This window comes from Euwallacea fornicatus, chromosome 18, assembly GCF_040115645.1.
Source record: "Euwallacea fornicatus isolate EFF26 chromosome 18, ASM4011564v1, whole genome shotgun sequence".
Lineage (NCBI taxonomy): Eukaryota > Metazoa > Arthropoda > Insecta > Coleoptera > Curculionidae > Euwallacea > Euwallacea fornicatus.
This window is the reverse complement of record NC_089558.1, coordinates 3156701-3183012: the sequence shown is the minus strand read 5'-3', so window position 1 is coordinate 3183012 and position 26312 is coordinate 3156701. Positions and strand designations below refer to the sequence as shown.

Below are 26312 nucleotides of genomic sequence, written 5' to 3'. Positions count from 1 at the left end.
ACATATCTGATTTTTTTCCATGTAAATTTATGTTCATGTGTGCGTTGTGTCATGAGTATTGGTCATAATACCAATTATTTGCGATGAACTTAAAGACTTAAAATAATTTCCATTTTTCGATAATTGTTACCGTTAATTTTTTTCTACGAAACAGCCAAAATTCATCTTTATTATTACATCTGGCAACCCGGCATGTGGCACTTTCCTATGAAGCCGAGACCGTCAGATCACGTTTCAAAAAACAAATGCCGAACGCGACGTTGCCATCTTACACGGTAGTATTTTATTTGCAAATTCTCGATCTTCATCAATCTGATATCTAAAGCTAATTGTACTTAATAATTTCTTTCAGATCTAGATTGGTTTTTACTTCCCGCGATTTTCCGAAAATTTAGTCGCTATGCTAAAAGTCAACCGGCACTAAACCCCATAACTGCCACTCATCGAAGGCAATTTTATTATCATGAATTTTTAAGAGCGCTTGACAATGGTTTTTTGCATTGTCTTAGCAATTTTCCCTGAATGATTAAGGACCATTTCACGACATTTTCCCAGGCTACAGGCTTAGATAAAAACAGCAATAAAGTAAACCGACAATACTTACAATTTTCTTTGCTTCAATTGCGACATCGTCGGGATTAGAGGGGTCGAAATACGCCCTACCACCCTCGGCAATGTATTGGAGCCCCGGTCCGAGATGTACCATATTTCCACTTGAATAGTCCCTTATAACCAGTCTTTTATTTCTTTCACTTTATGGTTCTTTATTGTGTGCGCAGATGAATGTCTTTTATGTATTTGAGATGTAGCTTCCTAATTTCCTCCGGAAGGGAAAAAAATTGGGTTGTTAATTCAAAGCTGTCTAAACTTGCCAACCAGACACGTTTTAACATGTTTTTCTTATTCTCGTATATTTGTCCAAAATTAATTGTGACCCTCTTCCCAACAAAAACGTTCCAGAAGGTATAATGGAAGAGTCACAATCAGAGGCAATGAGTAACCTTTTAACGTACCTAGACTCTACATTGCTTTGGAACATTTCGCTTTTATTGAGGTAGTGCGAATTGTGTAGGTTTTAAATTGATTTCTTACCGATGAAAAATACTCATGGTCAAGTGCGAAGGAAAATTAAGAAAAACTCTTTTTACTGTTTGTGTATAAGACCGAGAATTCTATTAGCTGAGATTTGTTTTGAAGGATTGAATGAATCTTCAATAAACTGGAACAAAATGGGCCACAAAAATAGATCTATGTTGACTTGACCTTGCCCTATAACATTAAAAACGTGTGCTATTCACACCCTTTTTCATGAGCTTCTGCTTAACACAATTAGAGGTAATTTCCGGGCTGCGGTGGTTGCCATGTGGAGACTTAGCATTCATACGTGATGGGGCTTCTTAGTACTAATTTTCACTTCAAATGAGAGGAATAGACTCATTTTTTTTTTATGTTTTTGTATTGAACAGCCTGACGACATCACCCATTGAAATATTCGATCGAACATGCTCTCATTGATTGCATTTCTAAGCCTGTCGTGCCACAGAGTGCTGATGGAACTATAGTAGAAATTCATGTATTGTTTTCCATAAGAAGCTTATGATGCATGATTATTCGGGAGATTTGAAACATCTGCAAATCCTACATATTTTCATTTCAGTTCTGCCTTTGTTTTCCGGGAATGATGAAATGAAAAGATTTAAATTTGAACATACATGAAAATTATTCTTTTTTTTTGCCATGAATTACCTCCAAAAAATGTATGATTATTTGTGTTGCCACGAAGGAGGAAATCGGCAATTTCGGACTCCACATAACATGTTGGTTCTTCTGATTACATTTAAAACTTTCGATGGGTCTCCAAGTTTTGTGTATTTTGAAACCAGTAAAATTTTGTCGGAACACTCATAAAACCGAAATCTTCCTTTAAAAGTCTTGAATTATCGGTCTTTTTAGCAGCAGCAATAACAATAAAACAGATAATTTAAGTTTAGGTTTAATGACAAAGGGGTCGTAAAATAAAGCGAAATAATCCATTTCATAACTCAGTTATTTCTAATCGACGAATGTACGTCTGATGAAGCAATTTAAAGCAGTAATCTGGACTGAAAGTAGAGACAGGAAGACTGGAAAAAATGAAGACGAAACTAGAGAATGTTGTTGTTGAAATATCAACATTTGACTACTAATCGACTCTCAACTGGCAACTGAAATAACACTCGGAAACCTGCTTAATTGCTGAACTTCCCCAGCGCAAACCGGAATGTTCCAATCAACTTTACCATAATCCCTCAAAACATTACTTTCATTTCGTTTAATTACGTATCATACTATACTCAGTTATGTAGTTACACAAAATTTTGCCACTTTTACTCGTTTTATTCACTAATGAAGGCGAGGAGGGCGAGGGAAAACACGTTTCGAAAACAAGCGCGAATCGCCCGAATGTCACTCGTCAAAACAATGGACGAGCGAAATAACTCGATGCTGCCGCGGTCACGCGAAAGTAACTCTGGATCGGCGCTACGTCAAGCCGGGACCCATGGAAAAGCTTTCCAGAATGGGCATGACGACTTGTGGAATGTTGTGAGGGGATATTTTTAATGAGGGATTTAAAGAGAGCGACAGTGGTTAATTATACAGTTCACTGTATTGTAAAAATATAGATAAAGTTGCAAACAAGCAAGTTTGTTCTGGTTTGACTCATGTAATATTTAAATCACGATTTTAGCCTTATCTGAAATTTGCTATTTGCGATGCTCGACAGCCTGGAGTGGGATAATTCGTAAATTATCGGGTTATCCGCGAAATTCAACGACTCTGAAAATTAGGTCAAAATTCGAAAGTTTTGATTTTAATTTGATCTGGATCGCAGATTATTCTTGGCAACAAAGCACTAGGTGGAAAGAAGTTATATGTACATAATATGAAACATACAGTATTAAAAATTTGCAGATATGTATCAGTAGATGGATGAAAATAATAAAATCAATTCTAAAGAACCAGAAAAACAAAACGTGTGATGCTGATATTTCATTGTGGTTTCCGAGATGACAGAATTTGAAAAAATATATTTTCCCTGCGCCTAAATTAATGATGGATAGTCTAGTGGAGTCAATAATTTTTTTAATTTAATGATTTGAAGAAAATTACCATGAACAATGCTGTGGTGCAAACAATAATCTCTGTTAAAATCCCTGATCAAAGATCAGCAAAGGAAAAGGGCAAAACAGTGGAAACATACATTTATTACCTCATATGCTCAAGATATTTGTTCAGCTCTTAAGTAATCGGGAGTTTTTTAAGAGACGCTTGTTATAGGCTAGGGAAACTGCTATAAAAAATAAAATTATCTCATAAATTATAGAAGAAAGAAAATAACAATTTAAATTCGATAATTATTAGATTGAATTTAAAAAATATACTAAATTAAATATGAAACCACATAATTGTGAATTCACTTATTTTCAGTTTTTTCGAAAAAATAACCCGGGACTATTCTTCAATATTTTCAAAATGAAGAAAAATATTCTTTCCCCTCAAATCGAAGTAAAATTTTGACATGAATACGTGTGAAATTACATGTCATTCTAAATTAAAAATTCACATTTTAGCACAAGAAACAATCCGATCAACATAATTAAAACCCGAAATCTCATTAATACCGTTCTTCATTCAACACTCCATCTATTACATATGTATGTAGTTGTCGGAGATTTATTAGTCCTTAAGTGATAAAGTGTAACATTACGAGCTGATAATACGACGAAGGGCAGTCTGGCAGGGCCACCTTAAGGAAAAGCACTGTCGAACGAAGTCGCTACCACCAAGGGCGACATCGAGAGACCATGTTTGCGAGCCTTTGTTGGAAACAGGGACTAGCGGGTACCTTATCCCTCGGATTTGAAGGACTCACGAGATCTGGAAAACGAGAAACCAAAAAGGGACAGGCAGATTAGATTGGCAAGTGACGAGAAGCGCTCGTGTGGTAGCGAATTCGTTGGTTTTGCCCTTTTTCTATTCTTGCTATTAAAAGTGAACTAAATTCTTTATATCATCATGGAAAACCTTCTTGTTGATGATCCGACATCAGAAGTGGAATTCAACCGCGAACAAGGTGATAGTGCTCAGTGGCGTGCTTTGTTAGAAGCCCAAAACAAAAACATGTTAGAGTTGATAAAGGCAGTGCGGTTTCCTCAGCCTAGTGTATCCAATGCGCCAATCGTGTCATTACCGAAGTTCAACCCGGATAATCCTGACTCGGACGCTGATGCTTGGTCTACCACCCTGGAAATGTGCTTTTCAGGGAACCCATTGAAGGGAGGTAAACTAGTTTTGGCACTAAGTAGCGCCTTGGAAGGAAATGCTTCCCAGTAGTTGTCGCGAATATGTTTTCCCGATATTACATGGGCGCAATTTAAAAAACTATTCATAGAACGGTTTCGAGGTTCTGAAACCCCTGCTGCCACCCTTATCAATCCACTCAACAGTCGTCCAAAGGATAATGAATGTCTCTCGGTCTGCACTACCCGGCTGAACACATCATTGATGTCAAGATGGAAAACAATGAATATAAAAGAAATCGCTGCATCATTGGTTCTGGCTCATGTGGCACAGTTAGACAGTCAGTTGCAACGCATGTCTTTCACCACAAAAGTAACTACCAAGCAAGAGTTACACCAAGAGTTAAAAGCATGCTCTTTTAAACAGAAAATCTCTCCAAACCATCCAAGTTCGAAAACAAAAGAGCAAAAAACCCTGGTATAAAATGCCATTCTTGTGGTAAACTTAGGCATAAAATGGCAGAGTGTAGGGTGAAGAAAGACAGATTAAAATTACCTTCAAACAGCAAGGGAATGACTGATAGTATGTCGACAAGGAGAAAAACGACTTGTTTTAAGTGCGGGGACGTAGGCCATATTTTTACAGTGTGTCCCAAAAACACCTCTAGTGAAAAACGTGTTAATGTGAGTAGTGTGATGGAGCCCATTGGCAAGCTCGTGCAATCAGGTGAGTTGTATCCATTTTGTTTCGATTCAGACGCTGAATGTTCTCTGATAAAAAAGACTGTAGAACGAAAATTTTCAGGTAAGAGATGTAATAACTTGGTAGTCCTAAAAGGCATAGGTAATGGTAACGTTAATAGTCCCTTACAGACATTAAGCCAGGTACAAATAGATGATTTCTTTTTGGAAATGTTGTTCCATGTCATTCCTGATGATTGTTTAAAACATGATGTACTGATAAGTCGGGATCCTATCGTTCAAGGCTTTAACATTAGCATCACACAGGACAGTTTAATTATCTCTAGAAGTAAAGTCACAAATATTCTGGAAGTTAAAGAGTTAAATATCAGTAATGTCGATACCGAACTGATTGGCGAAGAAAAGGATCAATTATTGAGTGTCCTGACTAAATTTTCGGAATATTTTACAAATGGGTTTCCGCATACGCACCGTACTACTGGTCGGCTTGAAATACGTCTCAATGATCCTGACAAAACTGTACAAAGACGTCCTTATCGACTTAGCGCTGACGAAAGAGAATTTGTAAGAATCAAAATTAAAGAACTACAAAAATGTGGCATTGTTGGCCTAGTTCGTCACCTTTTGCTAGTCCTATGTTACTTGTTAATAAGAGAAACGGTTCTGATCGTCTTTGTGTGAACTATCGTGAACTCAATGCTAGCACTGTAGCTGATAAATATTCCTTACCTTTGATTTCAGACCAAATTGCTCGACTCCAAGGTGCAAAATATTTTACTTGTTTAGATATGACGAGTGGTTTCCATCAAATACCTATCCATCCTAATTCGACAGAACGTACGGTATTTGTAACACCTGATGGTCAATACGAGTTCTTAGTCATGCCGTTTGGGCTGAAAAATGCCCCATCAGTGTTTGAACGGGCAGTTATGAATGCATTAGGTGATCTTGCATACTCGTACGTTATCGTTTATATGGATTATACACTGATTGTCGCCCCTACTATTAGCGAATCAATTGAGAGATTGCAAAAGGTACTTAAAACCCGTACGAAGGCGGGATTTTCATTTAATGTAGACAAATGTTCTTTCCTCAAGACCAAAATTGAATATCTTGGATATGAAGTTGAGGGAGGTAAAGTTAGTCCTAATCCTCGTAAAGTTCAGGCGTTGGTTACTTTATCCCCTCCCCGTACTGTGACTCAGGTGAGACAATTTATTTGGCTTCGTCTTACTTCAGGCAGTTTATCGCTAAGTTCTCATTAATCATGAAACTGCTATATTCTTTAACTTGCAAAAACAATAGTTTTGGATTGGAACCGAGACACGAAGAACTACGGCGGAAGATTATCTCAATTCTAACGGATAGACCAGTCCTGACAATTTTTAACCCCGACTACCCCATAGAATTGCACACGGATGCTAGTTCTGACGGATATGGTGCCATCCTATTGTAGAAAATTGAAAATAAAAGGAGAGTAGTCGAATATTATAGTAAGAGAACTTCCCCATGTGACTCAAGATATCATTCATATGAACTAGAGACTTTAGCCGTTTTCAACTCTATAAAACATTTTCGCCATTATTTATTTAACAATAAATTTGTAGTACATACTGACTGCAACTCCCTAAAAGCATCTCGGACAAAGATTGATTTAACACCAAGGGTACACCGCTGGTGGACCTATTTGCAGTCCTTTGATTTTGACATAGAGTATAGAGAAGGGGAACGTGTGGTCCATGTAGATTTTCTTCCTCAAAACCATCCTACTCAACCTTTGTCAACTTTAAATAGAATTCAAGAACAACGCGTAAATTTTGCAGATATTTCCGAAAATTGGCTTCTTTCAGAACAGCAAAAAGACGATGAAGGAAAATCAATTATTACGAGATTGCATAATGATGACATACCTGATCAAATAGGTAACACATATGACTAAGCATGGCATTCTTTATCGGAAAGTTCAACGGAGCGCAATATCACGTTCCTACCTATAGTCCCCCGAGCTTTCAGATGGTCTGTAATTAATCATATTCATGAGTCGGTAATGCATTTAGGGTGGGAGGAAACTCTTGACAAGGTATACGAACATTATTGGTTCGAAAACATGTCAAAATACGTTAGGAAATTTGTTGAAAATTGTATATCTTGCAAAGTATCAAAACCACCGTCTAGTAAGATCCAAGCTGATTTACTCCCTATCCCCAAAGTGGTCATACCGTGGAACACGGTACATATTGATATAACTGACAAATAAAGTGGGAAAAGCGATTTAAAAAAGTATGTAATTGTTTTGATTGACAGCTTTACTAAATATATTTTACTACATCATACTTTTAATATCGATATTGGCAGCTGTATCGAATTTTAAAGACGTTTGATATCCTTGTTTGGTGTCCCTACTCGTATTATAGCTGACCAGGGTAGGTGTTTTGCGAGTAAAGAGTTCCGTAATTTCTGTTCTTCAAAGAAAATAAACCTGCATCTAATAGCAACCGGATCTAGCCGTGCGAACGGGCAAGTTGAAACAGTGATGAGTACCCTCAAAAATGTGTTCACAGAAGTGGAAGCCTCAAATCTATCTTGGCAAGACACACTAGACAAGGTTGAATTAGCCTTAAATTGTACTATCAACCGTATAACTAAGGCTAATCCTTTGAAATTGTTGATCAGTAAGACAGCAAGACCAATAGGCCTAGTTCCTTATGAAGACAATGAAACCATTGTGGATATAACTGAACTTCGATCTAGGGATACCAGTTTTATGCAGCAAAATGCTCTATATGATAAGAAAAAGTTTGATAATAATAAATCTGAGGTCGTTAAATTTAAAGCTGGCGATCACGTTCTTCTTCGAAACGAAAAACGGCATCAAATTAAATTAGACCCTAAGTACAAAGGTCCATTCGTTATCACAGATGTTCTTGAAGGTGACAGATATAATTTAAAGTCTTTTTCTAATAACAGAACTTATAAATATTCCCATGAAAATCTAAGAAAGTTACTGGAGAACAACCTTCCTGGTGATGATGATAGTATTGAAACAGACGCTATGGATCAGTTTTGTTGAGGATAATTATCACATGTATCACAATAGTTGCAAGTGCAAACATATGTAGTTTGATCATGGCGCGACGAAGTTGTGCCAATGTGATATTAGTCCGGAAGGTCTTGGTGGCCGTAATGTACCTAGCTTTATGAGCTATGGTACAGAGTACTGTGGAGCACTGTTGGATATAGTGGCAAGTGCCGCAGTGTGTGAGGTCTTGGAGACCGTAAAGTACATAGTTGAATGGGGTATGGTAGAGAGTGCTGTGAAGCACTGCTGCTGCATTGCTTGGTAGGACTATGGTACATGGTCGGTACGGTTAGGTACCGTTGAGGATCTGTCAAAATTAGTTTGACCTAATGGGATCAGCGTGGCTAATGAGTAGAGGGATCCTAGTTGTCATGACGAAGGAAGGGTTGTTTGAAGGTGACTTACGGCTGATGATGAGATATTTAAATAATGACAGTCATAATAGTAAATAAATTCGATTTAATACCTTGAGATTACACTGTGGTGATTAAGGATGGAAACCTTTGTGATTTGCTGTGGATACTTTCCCGGTTAGCAGAAATATAATAGGCTTTTTTTGTTGTTATAGACACACCCAAGGACGTGTGATTTGTCAGGAAAGCCGTGAAGAAGATTTATTAGTTCTTAAGTGATAAAGTGTAACATTACGAGCTGATAATATGATGAAGGGCAGACTGACAGGGCCATCTCAAGACGAAGCACTGTCGAACGAGGTCACTACTACCAAGGGCGAAACCGAGAGGCCACGTGTGCGAGCCTTCATGGGGAACAAGGACTCGTGAGATCTGGAAAATGAGAAAACAAAAATGGCCAAGCAGATTAGATTGGCAAGCTGCTCGTGAGTAGCGAATTCGTTGGTTTTGCCCTTTTTCTATTCTTGCTATTAAAAGTGAACTAAATACTTTATATCATCATGGAAAACCTTCCTATTGATGATCCGACATAGTCATTTTCATTCATCTTTCATGCCCCCTCCTACAACCTTTAGACAACAAATCGCGCCCCTCCTCATATTGATCTTTAGCTTCCCGCATTTCAGGGAAGTCAAACCGCCATCTGGTAACTACAAACCGAAAACTACATTGGATTAAACAAAATATTCTCAGAATCGATAAAGAGTTCTTGGATTCTGAATCGATAACCATTTGTTGTGTTTCATGAAAATATAGATGGCAGCATCACCTCTGGTAAAGGAACCTAGTAGTTTGTTGCCAGCTTGGTGTGTCACATGAGGAAGTTGACTAGAATTAAGTATTGAAGTGAGAAATCAGAAAAGTAGCCGATGCTCAAATTTAGGTATTTGCATGTTTCCAGAACACCTACGACTCTTGTGTAATTAGGGTTATCATAGGTGAGTAAAAAATTCTTATAAATACTCAATACAATGACTGTGAGGACACTTTGTACATTATGCATGTTCCCCCTGCACGTGATTCTGATTACGGTTGAAATGGGGCGAATTTAGGTGTCCGCATTAGTGAGGGAATATGGCCGACCAAATTTTTCACAGATATGAGGAGTTTCATCACTAAAAACGAGAAGAATTTAACCGGTTTATCGTCTGTTCTAAAAATTGTGATTCTTCATATTTTACCCTTAAGTTCATTGTGTCCGCTTCCAAGAATATTTTCCTTTCTGTAAAAGCTTTGACGTTGTTTCTGGATTACTTATGCTTTTCTCATATGCAAAATCCTACATTGAACTGTCAATAAAGCACATTGATCGACATTTTTTCCAAATCCGCTAAATAGATAAGTTCTTAAATAACGTCTAATAGACTGAAAGCCTTTATATGTCGAGAGCCATCGATGAACTTAATTTCCGACTGCTGTTTCCTTAGGTGACAGATTGGAATTGAATAAATCTATTTTCCAGAGAATTCCGTTTATTTACCTCAGTTGAGCTCGTGGTGCAGAAACTTCTGGATCTAATTTAATTTCGTATTGCGATCAGACAAATGTTCTCCAATTAAATTAAATTGTTCAAACTGTTGGTGGAAATAAGCTTTTATTGTCTCGGGCGAACATATAGGGTGTCCACTTCTGCAGCTCACAAGAAACAGAATTGTTGGTATTTTCACCAAGCTGCAAGTCTGAGCCTTAACAGATGATGCATCATTGTAATCAGAAAAAAGAACTAAATTCAAAAAGACGAAAATTCAAAATGCCGCCGAGAAAAAACGAGATTGATGAAACTTACCACAAATCGAAATGTTAGATTTCAAATATGATACCGCGACGTTGTTGAAAAGTATCAAATAATCGTGAATAATCTTGAAAAATAAGCTGAAGAGGAACATATATATATGTTTTTGCCGCAATTGCTTTTTTTATCGAATATCACCAAGACTAATCGGAATTTTTCAAATCTTAAAACCGGATATTTCCGAACTCCCAATTGCACAATTTTGTCCTGATTTAACCGACCTCGTATGTTTTATGGTGATTGAGCTCCAGGAACAGGCATCTTGTACAGAGTAGCACCAAAAAGCAATGATAAGAAAGAAACCAAAGGCATCATTTACGCACACTAAAATATTACTTCCAGGCATTTTTACTGCACAATTAATTGATTATCAAACTAGATGCTAAAGCACATACCTGAACATTTTTGAGCCTCCCTATATTTTTTTAAAAATGGTATCTTCTGGCAACTCCTAGAAGATATTTGTGATATTGAAACTAATTAGTCACTTAATTAAATTTGAGCATATTCTATGGAGATAATGGCTGAGGTAATTTTCAGACACAATGGAATGCAGCTCGTGGTGAGAGTCTGCTTAAAATATGGGGGGTGGGGAAAGGATCGCATTTAATTTCATTTACAATTATAGCTGCGGTTCTTCGCTGAAATATTTATTAAGCAATATGAAACGATTTACATCAAGGTTCTGCGTGCAGCTGCTATATTGCACTAGATCTGGTGCTGATTGCCTTTAAATTGATTAAAATTTATACCAAATAAAGTAAAAACGTTTTCTATGAAATTCTCTTAACTGCGGAGCCCTGGTAATAAAATCATTCAGAATTTTTAATTTAATAACAAGTTGACGAATTATTTTTATAATCTAGGAGGAATTGAAAGCACGTGCTGAACATAGGAACTCCGCGGGTACCCCCAGGTCTTAAAGAACTGACCCCAAAGCTATTTAAAAACATCAAATAAGACCGCGAATTAAAAGACATTTAGGAAAATATTACAAAAAAATTCCTAATTGCCTACTAATAAATATATAAAAGGAGCCGTCAGACTTTCCAGAACTTTCTTATCAACATTTTCCTTTTCACTTTTGATCCTCTAAGCCTTTTCATCGAAAATGGCTCAATCTAGGAGTTATTGTCAGCTCCGCAGTCCATCCTTCGATTGTAGGATCTTCTTTGGGAAAGGAAATTTGGAATTAAATCTCTCTGCTTTCCAAGCATTTTTAAACCGGAGAATTGGACTTTATCATTAGATCAAATCCAAATTTTGCAGGAAGAAAATGCAAGAAAATTCCCAATTTTGTAGAAACCTCAATGTTTTCCCACGCGAGACAAGAAATGCAGATGCCGGAAAATGTTCTCTTAAAAAGTAGGTAAATGGCTGGGAAATGCAGCTTTTTTTCTCTCATGAGTTCTGTGAAGCGGTGCGATATGAGTTTACAAACACAGAGTATTAAGACGTAAATTTTACTTTAAATCTGAGGAAACACTTTCCCAAATTCCCCTATCTCAACGAAGTTCCCAAACTAATTTTGGAACATCACGGTCGATTATATTATCATTATCGGCCCTTTGAGGACCCCACTTCATCCCGGCACAATATTATCAACAAGACATTTTTCATAATTTACTTCAATGCTGAAATCCGTCGGAGTGAAAACGAGCACTTTCAGGTATATTCGACATGGAGGTTTAGTAAAAAATGTGAACTTTTCAAATGCAAATCCGAAGTTCATTTATTTGACTGAGCACATGCGAAACGGGATTTTTCAGGATAGGGGGAAAATGTTAGCCAATTTGGCCTGTCTGGCTTTTCTTGTTTTCCTCTGGATGAAGTTGTTTAAAGATTTACCGAAACAACATGTTTGGTAGAATTTTTTATTAGATCAGGTCCGAATTCCTTTTTTATTGACTTTCCAGTGACGACGTGTGAGAGTGGCAACATATTTTGGCAGGGTTTTGTGCAATGTGGACGGATACGCGAGTTTCATATCAAAATTTCCACCGGAAATTCAGTCGATTCGCTGAGCAGAGGCAGGTGGTAAAGCGGTCGATTAAAGAAAATTGGAAGGCACTTAGTGCTAAATGCCGGTGAAATCTCTCCCTTTGACTTCAATAAATCCAAATGAAAAGCTTTTAATTTCGAGTCGCTCCTGTCGATTTAGCGGGCGGTAAGGTAATGGATTAGTTGTCACCTTTATCGCTTTCACGAGGAGAAGTGATTAGAAAAGGGGCGGCCCTCACGAAGACGCCCATCACCCTCCCATGTCAGCCACCAGAGGCAATCTATTCCCAAGGTTCAGCCCTGCAAAACATCAAAAATCGAAAACTTTCTCCATAGTCCTAAGAAAGCCCAAACCTCAATTGCAAATATTTTACTTTTGGAGAGCTTCCGTGCACCCGCTCCCAACGGTTGGATATTATTATTCCCGAAACTTTAATCTTTTGATCCCTTTATTTGCAATTCCTGAACCTGAAGCTATCGCTGTTTCGGATTTATAGCGATATCCAGAGGAAATTTGCTGTTTGGAAAGCGAGACTCAAAAGCATCTTTGTTAATGCTCCCTAATTATGAACTATCCCTCATCTTCCTGTCACAAGCAGGAATTTAGAGCTTTGAAAAGTTGGATTCACAACAAGACAAAAACAGTTTCCATCATTCCTCATCGATGACTTTCCGAAACCCAATTAATGCGAGATTCTCCTGGGGGTAAATCGGATTATAACAAACCTCAAATGGAAGCATAAGTCCATCAACATCGTCGATCTGCCCTTTTGATTAGCATTATTTATAAAAGACGACTGGAAGCCGGTTGAGTCGGGAACTCAGCTATGGTGCAGCTGGAGAAATGAATCACGCAGCTGGGCGGATTATGGCGCTTTTGGTAATAAATACCAAACTAGTTGTGGCTCTCAAAATTCCATCAGATTCGGGCCAGAAGAGAGATATTCCGGGAAAAAACCACCTTTTGGTTCAAAAATAAACCTAATTAACGCTGCATGGTGCTCTAGAGGCTTTTAACTAATAGAAAACATGAAAATGTACATTTTTACACCAAAAGATCCAAAGTGAAATAAATCATTAGGGTTCTCAATCTACCCCTTTGACTGGCATTGTTTATAAAAGGAGCATGCGGGCCTAATGAATTGAGAACGCAGCTATTGTACAGCTGACGATATTAGTCATGCAGCTGAGCGTTTTCCGGCTTCAATTAGCAATACAGGGCAAGCTAACCTTGGCCTACCAAAATGTCTTCTATATCGGCCCAAAAGGGCGATTTTCAGCAGAAATCACATTCTGTTCCAAAAATAAACTTAGTAAATATTGGACAAGGGTTTAGAGATTTTTGGTTCGACCCTACTCATGCCCTCATAAATATTCATTCACATGGTATCCAATTAACCCACATTGCCAGAGTTCTTCTCCAGCTCGCACTAATTCATACATCTCAGTGCATTTTCCGTAATAAACTTCCACTAATTTTGGAGTGATTAGCTCTTCATGAACACATTGCGCACTAGAAACAGAGACATTTTAACCGGGTTATCTCCAATTTGCTTTGGATTAATGTGAGTCCACGGCTCGGAACAGTATTAATCTGGTTAAGCTTCCAATCAAACTTGGCAGAGCTTCAGTTTATGAAGTCCTAAAATGTCTATCGATTATATAAGAGCGGCAATAGGCACCGCTCTCGACAGGTCCCGATTGTAGGCCGATATAGACTTAGTTCCATTTCGATTGCATGAGAAACCCTAGGGTGAGGCATATGAACCAGATAATGGAAGAATTTTTCAGAATGAAACTGCAGAGAGGATGAATACTGCAAACGAGCGGTAAGAAAGCGGAGAGAAAATCGTCGAAACTGCAAAAACGCAATGAATCGATGATTAGAAAACTCAAGTGCTCCATCGCTCTAGAGAATAAAGCGATACGGGGTGTGCGTTTCTGAAGCTCAATCGCAAGGATATCGGTATCTACGCCAGACCGGTTAAATTAAGACAAAATTGAGCATTGTTTCCTTGAAAAGCGACTAAAATTTTGAAAACTCCTGTCCCTCGTTACTGTGAAGTGCAGTGCAAATTGGGCTTTTTTAACCGCAACAATTTTTTCAGGCTCATAAGAAATCTGGAAACAGTTAGCGAATATTCTCCAGATTGATCTAAGTTAATACATAACAAGAACAATAAAAAATAATCAATTTTCGCAATTGTTGTGTACGCAGCTGTTCCGTGGGTATTTTGACAAGCCGCCGGCGTCCTCGTTCTCGTTACTGCTGTTTCCAACGCTCGCAATGGTTGCGATGGACTAGTGTTACCTCGATATGGAAAAATTCCCTGTTCCCCGAAGGCCCCTAATGAATTTCACTACGGACTTATTGAGGTACCTTCAGATCGTAGCTTGTTTACCACGTGAAAGTAGGAATTCTGCTCGATAATTCAGTGGCGACTCGTCAACAAAATCGATAATGCTGTGAATTTTTTTTATTAGGGGGAACTAAAAATTTGAGCAAAAATTAGAAGTTCCATTGTTGTTTTTGGTCTGAACGAATCGATAGACTCTGTATGTTGTCGGTGACAGAAAGTCGATGGCCATATGTTTGAAAATTAATTAGATATTTATTGAATTTGATACTTATAGAAACAGATTATAGCCTCCAGAATCTACAGCACAGAGATTTGATCAGTCGCACGAAATCAAATCCACGGGGATACAGTCAGTGCTGAGTGCGACTTTTCCCAAGAATGATAATCAACTTGGAAACCCTAGCACGGGAAGGTTGTTATTTAGTTTTTCAGTAGGCTAAACAACGCACTAAAAGATATTCAACGCTATACAGAGTCTGCACTGGAACAAAATAATTAATTTTAATTAGTCGTAATTACGGACAGCCTGGAAACTCGGCACGTGTACTTTTTTGTTTCGAATGGGAAAATGCGTGCGTTATATATACAGGGTGTTTTGTAGGTAGTGCAGGATGCTGCATAGGGTATTACAGGGAGTCATTTCGAATTGATTTAACCGAACATACCTATACAGGGTGTTTCCTAACTACGTGAAAAAAATTTGAAAGACGTAATCCTCGACTGATTTTGAGTCAAAAATGTCTAATAAACATATGTCCGCAAATGCCTTGTTTCCAAGATACAGGGTGTTGACTGAAAGACGTTGAAAAAGGTTTTAAAGGTTTCTAAAGGTTTGGTGGTATTTACTAACTTGTTTATTGTTAGTTTTTTTTGCTACTTCCACTACTATAAACAAGATAGTCAGTGTTATTTTGGCGTTTTACTCTCTAAAGTGAAAGAATTTAGTTCTGTGTCCCAAAAATCAGATTATACCTCAGTTTTGAAAATTTTTCAAATGCCTAATTACACTAATCAAGAAATGGCCAATATGGTTTTTGTTTACGGCCTTGCTGATGGTAAGTGTTTGGCAGCGAGGCGCATTTACATGGAAAGATTTCCAAACCACCAAGCTCCCAACCACCAAACCTTTAAAAACCTCTTTCAACGTCTTTGTGATACAGGATCTCTTATGAAAACTCCAGGAAGAGGAAAGCCAATAACACGTCGAACACCAGAAGTGGAGGAAGAAATCTTAAGACGTATTGAAGAAAACCCCGGAACCCCCGGAATTGCCTTTTCTAAAATTCAAACACCCAAATTGAGTCATTTTGGAAAATAAATCTCTTTTTCTTGTCACATTTCAACACCCTGTATCTTGGAAACAAGGCATTTGCGGACATATGTTTATTAGACATTTTTGACTCAAAATCAGTCGAGGATTATGCCTTTAATTTTTTTATACGTAGTTAGGAAACACCCTGTATACTAAATGTTACAGTTTTCCTGATCATTAGGTTTATGATTTTTTTTAATTTAACCGTGCCTTTCTACATTTATTAAAATGTAGAAGAATAACAAGCCCTTATATCACAAAAATGCACTAAACTTTTTTATTATGTGTGAATAGATTGTTTAAAGTATTTAAGTCATGAAATCAAAAATTGATTTGTTACGTACCTAGGACGTCAGACATATGATTTTCCTCGTTTGTAATACAGCAAAAAGTAAACTTCAAATATGGATTTTATTTGAACGCTTAGGTGCACAGTTAGGTACGAGTTTATTCAAATTTCTTAAAAACTTCCTAGGCAATGGTTTTTCAGTTCTTATGAAAAGTTTCTTAAGGAATATTTCAAAAATTAAAGGAATTATTTTTAAAAGTTTTCAGTACCCACCAAGCGCATTCCTCCCAGACCTAAACTAGCCATTTATAAGCTTACGATAGATTTTCAGATATTCGAGGTTTTTGGGATTATATAATTTTCAATTTGATCTGCGTAGTCACATTAAATAATACTTAATGCTGTAAAATAATATTTAATTTTCCAATGCAAAGAAAGGGAGTATTCGAAGATTTCTTAGCTGATTCTAAAAAAACAAATAATAGTAAATAAGTCAGTCATAATTTATTTATGATGTTCAAAATGTAAACCATCATTCTGAATACATCTACGTGCTCTATTCCTCTTTGGCGTTGTCATGCCGAGCAGCGTTTCTCGTTTAAGTTGTTGGGCAGCTTGATTAATTCTGACGATTATAAGGTCCCTATTTTGAATCTCTTATTCATTTACCAGCGATTTCACACGAATACGCAAACCGTATAAAAAAATGATAGAAATGCAAAAACCTCGAAAATCTGGAAATCTAGCTGAAGATAATAAATGGCTAGCTTAAGTTCTGGCGAATGCGCTTAGTGGATATTTGAAAGTTTTAAGATTAATTGGTCTAATTTTTAAAATATTTCTTAAAAAATTCTCCATAAAAACTGAAAGACCGTTGCCTAAGGAAGTTTTTAAGAAATGTGAATAAGCTTACACTTAAGTGTTCAAATAAAATCCACGTTTGAATTTCAGTCTTTGTTGCACTACAAACCAGGAAAATCATGTTTATGAAGTTCTAAGAAAGCAACAAAGTCATTTTAGAGTTTGTGGTTTAAATAACTTCAACGACCTATTTATACATGATAAAACAGTTTAGTATATTTTTGTAACAAAAGAGCTTGTTATTCGCCACTTCAATAACTGTAGAAAATCTCGGTCAAATTAAAACATATTAAAAACGTAATTATCAGGAAAAGTGTAACATTTGGTATATAGGAATGTTTGGTTAAATCAATTCACAATGACCTCCTGTAATACGCTATGCAGTATCCTGCACAGCCAGCAAACACACTGCATATTAGGCATGAATAATATTTATATAAGTCCTCTGTTTTATGATCGGTTAAGGAATTTGAGGATGTTTCCGTCATATGACTCTCATGAGGATTCTTAGAGAAAACCCAGGAGACTCCTCATAAGATTAGAGTTAAGAATTACCACTCAAGTTATCCACGAGCATTGACCACGAGAAAAGAGACAAAATTCCCCAGTGAGGAGAAGCCTTCCTTGCCTTAAAAGTCCCATGTACACATAAGAAAAGAGTCCCAGAAGTGTCCGATCTGACATCGAACGCGATATTTTGTTAAAAAATGGCCCATATTAGAAAAAACTCAACTTTTAAAGCCTTAGATGTAAAGTTTGAGGGTGCTATGTTGATATGTGTCTGTTTTGGAGCTATTTTTGTGAACATGGAAAAATTGGTCATCGATGGTGATTTGAAAGGTCTTAGTCCATCTAACATCAAAATGAAGTTAAGAGTCTACTCTGGGGGCATCTGATTCTTCGATAACAACTCTCAAATACTCGATGGCAGAGTTTGAACGCGGTTGTACGAGCTTCCAAGACGTACTTCGCACTGATCGACCCAATGACACTCCAAATTTGACCACTCCAGATATTGTGGAGCAAATCGACCAAAAAGACCGTCGGCTAAAATTGCACGAATTAACGGGCATGATACGCATTTAAAAAATTACTGGATATCGCATATCGATCGAACAATTTGATATGAGAAAGATGTGCGCAAGATGGGTGCCGCGATTACTCACAATAGAGCAGAAACGGTGCGGTGATGATGCTTTAAAGGAGTATTAGTCAAAGGATAGCAGCAATAAAGACTATAGATAAAACGTGGGTCTGTCATATCACACCTGAGACGACAGAACGATGAAAGCATTGAACTCACGGGGGAGTATCAACTCCAAAGAAGGCAAAACCGTTTCATTTGGAGGGAAAATGATAGCGTCTGTTTTTTGGGATGCACGTGGGATCATTTTTAGTGGCTATCTCCCTAAAGAAAAAGCAATAAACGGAGAATATCGTACAAAAAGTCTTATTTCATCAAGACAAGACACCAGTCCACGCTTCCATAACTGCGACGGCCATCAATCAACTTGGTTTTGAACGTTTTTCTCGCCCACCCCATTCGCCAGATTTAACCCCCTCAGATTATTTCCTATTTTTAAACTTGAAAAAATGACTTGATCGAAAGAGATTTGCCAATAGGTGGAGACCGAGGTTGATGCCTACTTAGAAACATTCGAAACTTCTTATTATAAACAGGGTATAGAAGCCATGGAACGTCGCTGAGAAAAGTGTGCCAATCTCGAAAGAGACTATGTTGAAAAATCATGTAATATTTAAGCTCGAGTGCTTTCTCATAGGATTAGAGTCAAGGATTGCCAGTCAAGTCCTCCACGAGCGGTAAACACAAGAAAGGGGACGGGATCCCCTCTGCGAGGAGAATTTCTCCTGGCCCTAAAATTCTCATGGATACATATGTCTCTTTTCATCAGCACTCACTTAAATTGAAACAGAAATTTAAAACTGTGTCGGAATACTCGCCCAATTTTCGTGGAAGACCTCTCCATTTCCATTCGCAGAACCCGGTATAACAACACACATTTTGAATGGAAAATGATAAATATTTGCATTTCAAGTCCCTCTTTCCGATTTTAACTAAATCGGGGCTTACGGACAGATAAAGTTTGACACAGTTTCCAACGAAGCGCTAAATAATTGACATGAGGAGAAACTGGGGAACGAGACAAAGTAGAAATTGACGAACTTCGCGGCCGAAGTTTGTTTTTTTTTTTTTTAATGAAATTTTTGTTTTTGCTAAACATGCGAGAAGTGCTGCCAAGAAAGAAGATTAATTGCGCAGTTTTGAAGGCCCAATTCCTGCAAGCGGTAATTGGGCTCGGAAATTGGCTGGGGTAGTTTAAGTACAATGGAAACTATTTCTGGGTGCAAAGCTGTCTAAACACCAAAGACTCTTTCAGGAAACTTATCTACTTACCGTTTAAATTCCACTAAGTTTTCCGCTCCATTCCAGAGCGTCTAATCCTGATATACGTACTATTAATTAATTTCCACACCGAGTCAGGTCCCCCGGTATGAGCTGAAACAAGGAAACAATTTGTAGATGGGAGATATACACGCACATATGATTAAAACAGCACTTGCTAAAATCATGTCGCTACAAGCAATCTGCTTTGCACGGGTATTGTTCAAATTAGGCAGAAAGTTGCTCAGGTCGTAACGGAGCTCCGTTACATGTGCTCGGTAACATATGTGAACTTCAAACTTTACAACAGCTGTATTGTGACAAAATATTAGGAAGTTTTGATCCCCTAGGCGAATCTGACTAATTCAGGGCCAATACTCCTCCACCTTGGTCGCTCTTTGTAAGTATATTAGTAAATTACTTCTGGACGTGTCCGGCAGCTCATGCATTTGTATTCTCTAAACATTTTCCCTGTAAAAGCCAGCTCTATTGTATTTGAAAGTTGGCAAACAAAGCAGAGTGCACGAGAGTAGCCGGATATGCTTAATAATTATGCCTTTTGTTGCCGGTAATTTCGAGCGGGATCCACGTATAGTTACAGTGAGAGAACGAAGTTTTCCCCTGTTATTTCACACCCTTTGCCTAATTTAAATTGATCTTTCCAGCCTTGCGCTCGGGGTGGAGATGAATCTGGTGTCATTGCGCACACATATGACAGTGGTTTAAATAACAAGGGAAGGCGGCCAAAAAAAAGCGAAACATTTTTAACGCACGAGGGTGAAACGTCGCGAACGCGCCGCAGGCGAGCGGCGTAATCGCGCGAGCGTGCCCTCTCGTGAATTACATCGCGCGGCTCCAAATTGTCCCCCTCCCCCCTGTTAGCCCATCAATGAATTGTTCTTTCCCAAAAATTCGAAAGCAGCATTAAGTGAAACAAAAAATACTTTCTTTTGAGGTGTGCTTGTTTTTTTCCGAAAGGCGCTAACGTCTCCGGAAGCGCAAAATGGCCGATTTTTTAATATTCTGGCATGGATTAAGTGACACCTCTAATTGAAGGTCTTCCAAAACTGCGTCGAATGGTGCGTTACGATTGAAAATTTATCGATTAGTTTTTGGGAAAAATCTCTATAAATTTGGTAAAAAATGCAAATACGAACTCAGTTAAATAGTACAGGATGTCTTAAAAAAATATCAACTCAGTTATTTATGAGCGGGTTTTGATTAGCTAAAAACCAAATAAAATGACATTTTTGCGGCTATTGAGTAACGTCAAAGTTGATTTTTTTTAACTCAAATTCTTCTGCTTCAGGCGTCAACTTCAGAGTTTCGAATGGAACCCATATTTCTTTTCATTTCTGTATAGAAAACATTTATCTGAAATTAATGATGTATCCCAAGATAATGTTGAAACAATTTTTAGCATAAAAAAATGAAAAATTTTAAAAAGTATGAGTTATGTAGTCATATGTATTGTTATGGAGCCATCCGCGATATTCTGTGATCGTCTACATTACATTCCATCTCTTTCTGTTGCATCATCTTGTACAAAGACTATGAGGCATGGGCCCCAGCAAGAAGGAAAGAAATACTGTCGCCCTTAACTAATGGAACCACATCCGTCTTTTTCATAATTTTCTGTGAACAGTTATGTTGCAACTGTGGCTATTGTAAATTTGCCCTTTAATGCAATAAAAATAATTATTAGCGTTATTGGCGACAATTATCAAATGTTAATTTCAATAAATATATTGTTTAATGCAGAAGAAAAATCCTGTTTTTTAAAATTCGAGCCACTGTATTATTAAACAAAGAAATAACATTTCGCAATTTTTTCAATTTAAAATTGTTTTACTTTTTTTAACTTGTACTTCATCAAATTCAAAAAAACATGTTCTATCAACAAATGGAAAAAAAATATGAAGTTCGATATGAAACTCTGAAGTTAACACCTGAAGCAGAAGAAGTTAAGTTTAAAAAAAAACAACTTTGACATATTACTTAGTAGTCCGAAAAATACCATTTTATTTGGTTTTTATTCATCAAAATCCGTTCATAAATAACTGAGTCGGTTAGCCCGTTTTTTTAGACACCCTGTATATAAACAATGAAAAAACTTGTTTGTTGATAGGAAATTGGTTTATGTTCGATTTTCTGATTACAAACATTCTTTGGTTAAAAAAATTAATAAATAAATAAATAAAAATAGCTAAAAACTGTTTGTGAGTACAAAATCGAAAATCAGCCAATTTCCTATCAACAAACAATTTTTTTCATTGTTTACATACTATTTTAATGAGCTTGTATTGAATTCATTATCAAATTTATGGCTGTTTTTCTGTAAAACTAATTGATAGATTTTTAATCGCGCAACATCATTAAATGTAGTTTTGAAAGACCTTTATTTTGAGGTGCCACTTGGCTCATGTTTCAGTTTTTTTTAACCGGTCATTTTGCGTTACCGGTGAAATAAGCAACATTTAAAAAAATAAAAAAACGTCAAAAGATAGTAGTTTTTATCCTATTTCATGTTGCTTTTGATTCTTTTTCATATAATGATTTGTTAAAAAGTCGGGAGGGGGTAGTAGAATTTAGAGTCGCGCGGTATACACTTCTCATTTCCTGATAGTCTCCTGATCACTATTATGAAAATTAGCATATTTTTGCCATTTTTAAGATACGTGGGACGACATAATGTCACCAACTTGAATAGTACAATGCTATGTTACTCCTCTATAATTATTTTACCTAGTATGACTCATTGTGCTTTTGCTCATCACTCATTTCTCCTTTCTAACACACGCGTGCGTTAACATCTGTTTGCGCGACTAGCATCTCGATTTGTTAGGTTTGTTTCCGTATGGGGTCGTAGAGAAAGTAATGTATCACATTAAAGGCAATTTATCATGTTTTCATCAAGGGTCTTTCGTTGAAAAACACTTCAACTAAATTTAAACGTGTAGTCACGCCCCCCTTTGATGTTGATCTAATTAAGATTAAAGTTACGTGTGTACCAACCAATGACTTTAATACCATTATTTATAATGACTCCCTCAGTGTGTTATGTGCCCACGTAATTGAAGGATCACGAAAAGGTCAGTATGTAGATAGCTAAAAATACAAAAAAAAACGATGTGAGTTACGGCTCAAGTATCATGAAAGGAGCAACAGACTGGTCCTTAGCTTCAAGAAGGTAGGTAGGTTTTTCACCGAGAAAACGCCATTTCCAAGAAAACAAACTTTTTCTTGACAATGGCGAATCTCGATTAAACATTTTACCTTAGATGTATAGGAAGGTAATTTAAAGTAGATGAGTGATGCTAAATTATGATGCTTTTGCTAGTAACAATATAATAACACTCCTGCAATGTAGAGCAGAATTTTCCCAATTTTCTGGCATATTATAAAACTTACCATAGAATAACTTTTGTTGAATTGTAGCCCCACATTTACCTAAATTGTATGTCTATAGTACAGTGATCCGGTTTAGGGGCTCCTGGACCAAATACTAATTTCCCTAATTTTTTAAGGAAAGCATCAAAGAAATGAGTTTCGAAAAGTCAATTATTCCTGGGTTGCAACCAAATGAGAATATTTTGAAGATAAGGCTAGTGGCGTTATTATGAGCCTGGGCTTAATTTACACAGATATCTCACTCTTCCCCTGCAAATTTCCTTAAACTGTTAAAAGCAAGCGTTATTCCTGAAACGAGTCCTGCGTTCTGATCTCCAAATGACCTAAAAAGGGGCGAGACATTACTCAAACCTAATGTTGCCTTTGCCCTATTTATACTTTGAAACACGTATTTGTTAATCTCGAACTTGCTTCCACAAAGCATTTCCTATGAGTTTAAAGTACACAAATGGAGCTAAAAAATTACCTCTCGTGGAGTTTTTATCTTCAACAAAAACGAAGTAAAGGGCCCTCTAAGTTGAGCCAAAATTGATTTCATACTTTTTGCATGTTTTACTGGGTTTACGAGTGCTACTTAAGTATATGATTTCCCTTTTTTTTGCAATTTTCAGAACCGCATGGAAATTCGCTCCCTTTCAGGGTTAAAGCAAATTGATCTTGTCGCACTCCTAATACTGCGAATAACCAGGATTAAAATCCTTCCTCCCCAGCAATTTGCTAGGCCGACGTTAAATAATGCTCCATACAAAGTTATATTAAACTAGCCTTAGAAGATGAAACTTGCAATAAAGGGCTTTTAAAAAGTTGATAAATTCGCCTTCATTATTTGTTTCCTTCGGTCTTCTAGAGCTTTATTCTTTGCCAGGGTTTATTACGCAGTGGAAAAAATTATCTGCGGATAAATTTACAGGGGGGAATGAGCCAGGCTTAATAACATTAATCTGGGATCCAGGAAACAACTTTCATTTTTTGGAGCTCCATGAAAAATTTTCAAAATACAGTGAATCGCAATTTATAAAATTTGAATATAGCTGAGAGTTCATAGCGCAACTCACCGTCTAAACCAGCCTCACAAGAGAATTTAAAATCTACATTTTGAATAATTCGGAAATTTAATTTTAAACCACAATAAAAACATAATTAAAATGAATAAATTCGAGCTTTCGACTCATTAAATGTGTAGTTTCGGATTTCCGAACTAAACTCTTCAACCAAAAAATGAGCTTCACTGAACTGTGGAACCCGCACCATTATTCAGGTCTTTTCACTAACTGGACCTTGCTAATTTCTCTTTGTTTATGTAGCTCGATTTTTAACTCGCATTTGACAGCCCAAATCGAATTAAACCCATCGAAATTATTTTTGTTTATGAGAAAAATGGCGTTGTTCCCATTTTAAGTCCTTTTCAGTCCCAATTATCCCAACAATTCAATAATATAAATTGTTAGGGCTTTAATGCATATAAATAATTTACATATACAATATGAACTGAATTAGCGTATGGTGTATGACATTGATTAAATTAAAAAATATTTGCATTAATTCGGTTTCCATGTCAATCGAGGACGTTTTCCACTTAGGCTAATGGAATTGAAGCTTCTCTTGGGGATCGGGTTATTGTCACTGGAGCTATGATCGTTACGTAACAAGCTACTGGCTATAACAACATTATTGTACGTACAACTCCACCTGAACTAACCTAATTTCGTATGAATATATTCCGCGAAACAGCATGTGAACTGCATTCGCCTTTTTGTCAAAATAAATGTTAAGCTATTTTTCAATGATGTAATATTCAGCATACGTGTCGTATGGGCGAGGAAATAAAGGTGAAATGCAGGGCACGTTGAGAATATAATAGCGCAAGATATCTCAGAAACATCAAAGGCCCACGGGGTTCACATACATCTATAAAAGTATATCGCTGCTAGATTAAATAGTCAGACTTATAAAATTGCATATTTTAATTCTGTCGCTCACTTAACTTAAAATCGTTTTGCTACGGCGGGTGTGTACACGAAATGACCTTCTCAGTTTTCTTTAGTGCGCAATGATCCATTTCGATAAAATTCCTCTCCAAAGGGAGGCTCGATTCCATTAGCTAAATGGATAATTATAATAATATTTTCTAGCTTCACATCGGTGTTTAACGTTTATGGGTCTCAGTTTAAGTGATGTTGGCATTAAGCTTTTTTATCAGTAAATTTAGTAATTAATCCTTGCATGCTATAGAGAGTCTTACGAGTTCGATTCCCGAGCATTGCAGTCGCCACAAAATTCCAGTGACCCCGAAAATAAACAATTTTTTTCGGCTTTAATAGTGAGTACGAGTTAATACGAGTTTTCGAAGATAATAAATAATAACCTAATCAAACAGAAAAGAGACCTATACAGACAGTATACACTATTACAGGACAATGAACTAAAACGGACGCTAAACAAACTTAACAGAAATATCAAGACGCTAATTTACGAATACAGACAGGACAAATGGCTGAAAGCTTGCCAGGAGATAGAAAACGATCGAGGTAAGTCGTACTGGCAGAAAATAAAAAAACTGTCTCGGTACAAATTGAATAATATCACTGCATACATCCACGAAAACGGACATCAACTATACACAGACCAACAAAAAGCTGACGCATTCGCCAGACACTATCAGGGGACTTTCAGTAACTCAACCAACCCAAACTTTGACCAACAGACATGGGAAGAGATAAACGACCGGTACGACAACTACTTTGAGATAGTCCCAAACAGCCTAAACAATCTAATTACGGACACGGAATACAACGAAGGACTGACCCACCTCAAAAATACAGCACCAGGAAAAGACATGATAAAGAGCCAAATACTAAAAAACCTAACACCAGAATCCCACGATGTAATGTTGAGAGCTCTAAACCACCATATGACCAATAACACAATACCAGACTGTTGGAAAAGAGGCATAATTATACCGATCCCGAAAAACGGACAAGACAACTCACAAGTACAGAACTACCGACCTATTACGCTGCTTCCAGTTTTAAGTAAACTATTTGAAAACATCATAAAAAACAGACTTGACGAACATTTAGCACGACACATACCGATTTACCAATTTGGATTTAAGAAGAAGCAATCAACAATTCACCCTCTTTTTACCTTGACGAACAATATACAGACCACACAACTAAACAACAACAAATCAGCTTGCCTATTTATGGACATCAATAAGGCTTTTGATAGTGTTTGGCATAAAGGACTTCTATTCAAACTACACCGACTTAACACACCGAAATACTTAATTCACATAGTAAAAAATTTACTTGACGATAGACTACTTGAAGTTCGAATTGATAACACGCTCTCATTCCCGTTCTCCCCACAGCAAGGCCTGCCCCAGGGCTCGCCCCTCTCCCCTTT

At 37.1% G+C, this 26312-nt stretch overlaps 2 protein-coding genes and 1 long non-coding RNA gene across 13 annotated transcripts in view; 2 read left to right on the top strand and 1 right to left on the bottom strand.

Annotated features, from left to right (window-relative positions):
* Positions 1-26312, bottom strand: part of Syt7 (Synaptotagmin 7) — a 311069-nt gene that overhangs the window by 244346 nt on the left and 40411 nt on the right. For 3 of the 8 annotated variants that reach the window (XM_066292669.1, XM_066292675.1, XM_066292673.1), the window contains exons 1-2: positions 2301-2492; positions 605-821 (exon numbers count right to left, since the gene is read on the bottom strand). In XM_066292669.1, the coding sequence (XP_066148766.1) occupies positions 605-706 (102 nt within the window). In that variant the 5' untranslated portion in view covers positions 707-821; positions 2301-2492. Of the gene's footprint in view, positions 1-604; positions 822-2279; positions 2493-19505; positions 19608-26312 lie in introns of those variants that run through there. The other 5 variants (XM_066292677.1, XM_066292678.1, XM_066292671.1 and 2 more) reach the window with 4 other exon arrangements.
* On the top strand, positions 4057-8052 carry LOC136345100 (uncharacterized). The gene is made up of 8 exons (XM_066293110.1): positions 4057-4321; positions 4708-5007; positions 5086-5310; positions 5769-6016; positions 6080-6187; positions 6676-6904; positions 7040-7212; positions 7453-8052. Exons 1-8 carry the CDS (start codon positions 4057-4059, stop codon positions 8050-8052), a joined length of 2148 nt encoding a protein of 715 aa, XP_066149207.1.
* The window catches only part of LOC136344834 (uncharacterized), a 33022-nt gene continuing 16107 nt past the window's right edge, over positions 9398-26312 (top strand). For 3 of the 4 annotated variants that reach the window (XR_010733040.1, XR_010733037.1, XR_010733036.1), the window contains exon 1: positions 9398-9412. This is a non-coding gene — a long non-coding RNA (uncharacterized lncRNA). Of the gene's footprint in view, positions 9413-19878; positions 19894-26312 lie in introns of those variants that run through there. The other variant, XR_010733039.1, reaches the window with a different exon arrangement.

What these genes read in the sequence shown, in the direction of transcription:
- LOC136345100 (XM_066293110.1), top strand. Translation starts at nt 4,057, where the DNA reads ATGGAAAACCTTCTTGTTGATGATCCGACATCAGAAGTGGAATTCAAC. An exon ending in CAATTGAGAGATTGCAAAAG is followed by an intron (nt 6,017 to 6,079) that starts GTACTTAAAACC and finishes TCTTTCCTCAAG; the next exon opens with ACCAAAATTGAATATCTTGG. An exon ending in TGGTCATACCGTGGAACACG is followed by an intron (nt 7,213 to 7,452) that starts GTACATATTGAT and finishes TGTTCTTCAAAG; the next exon opens with AAAATAAACCTGCATCTAAT.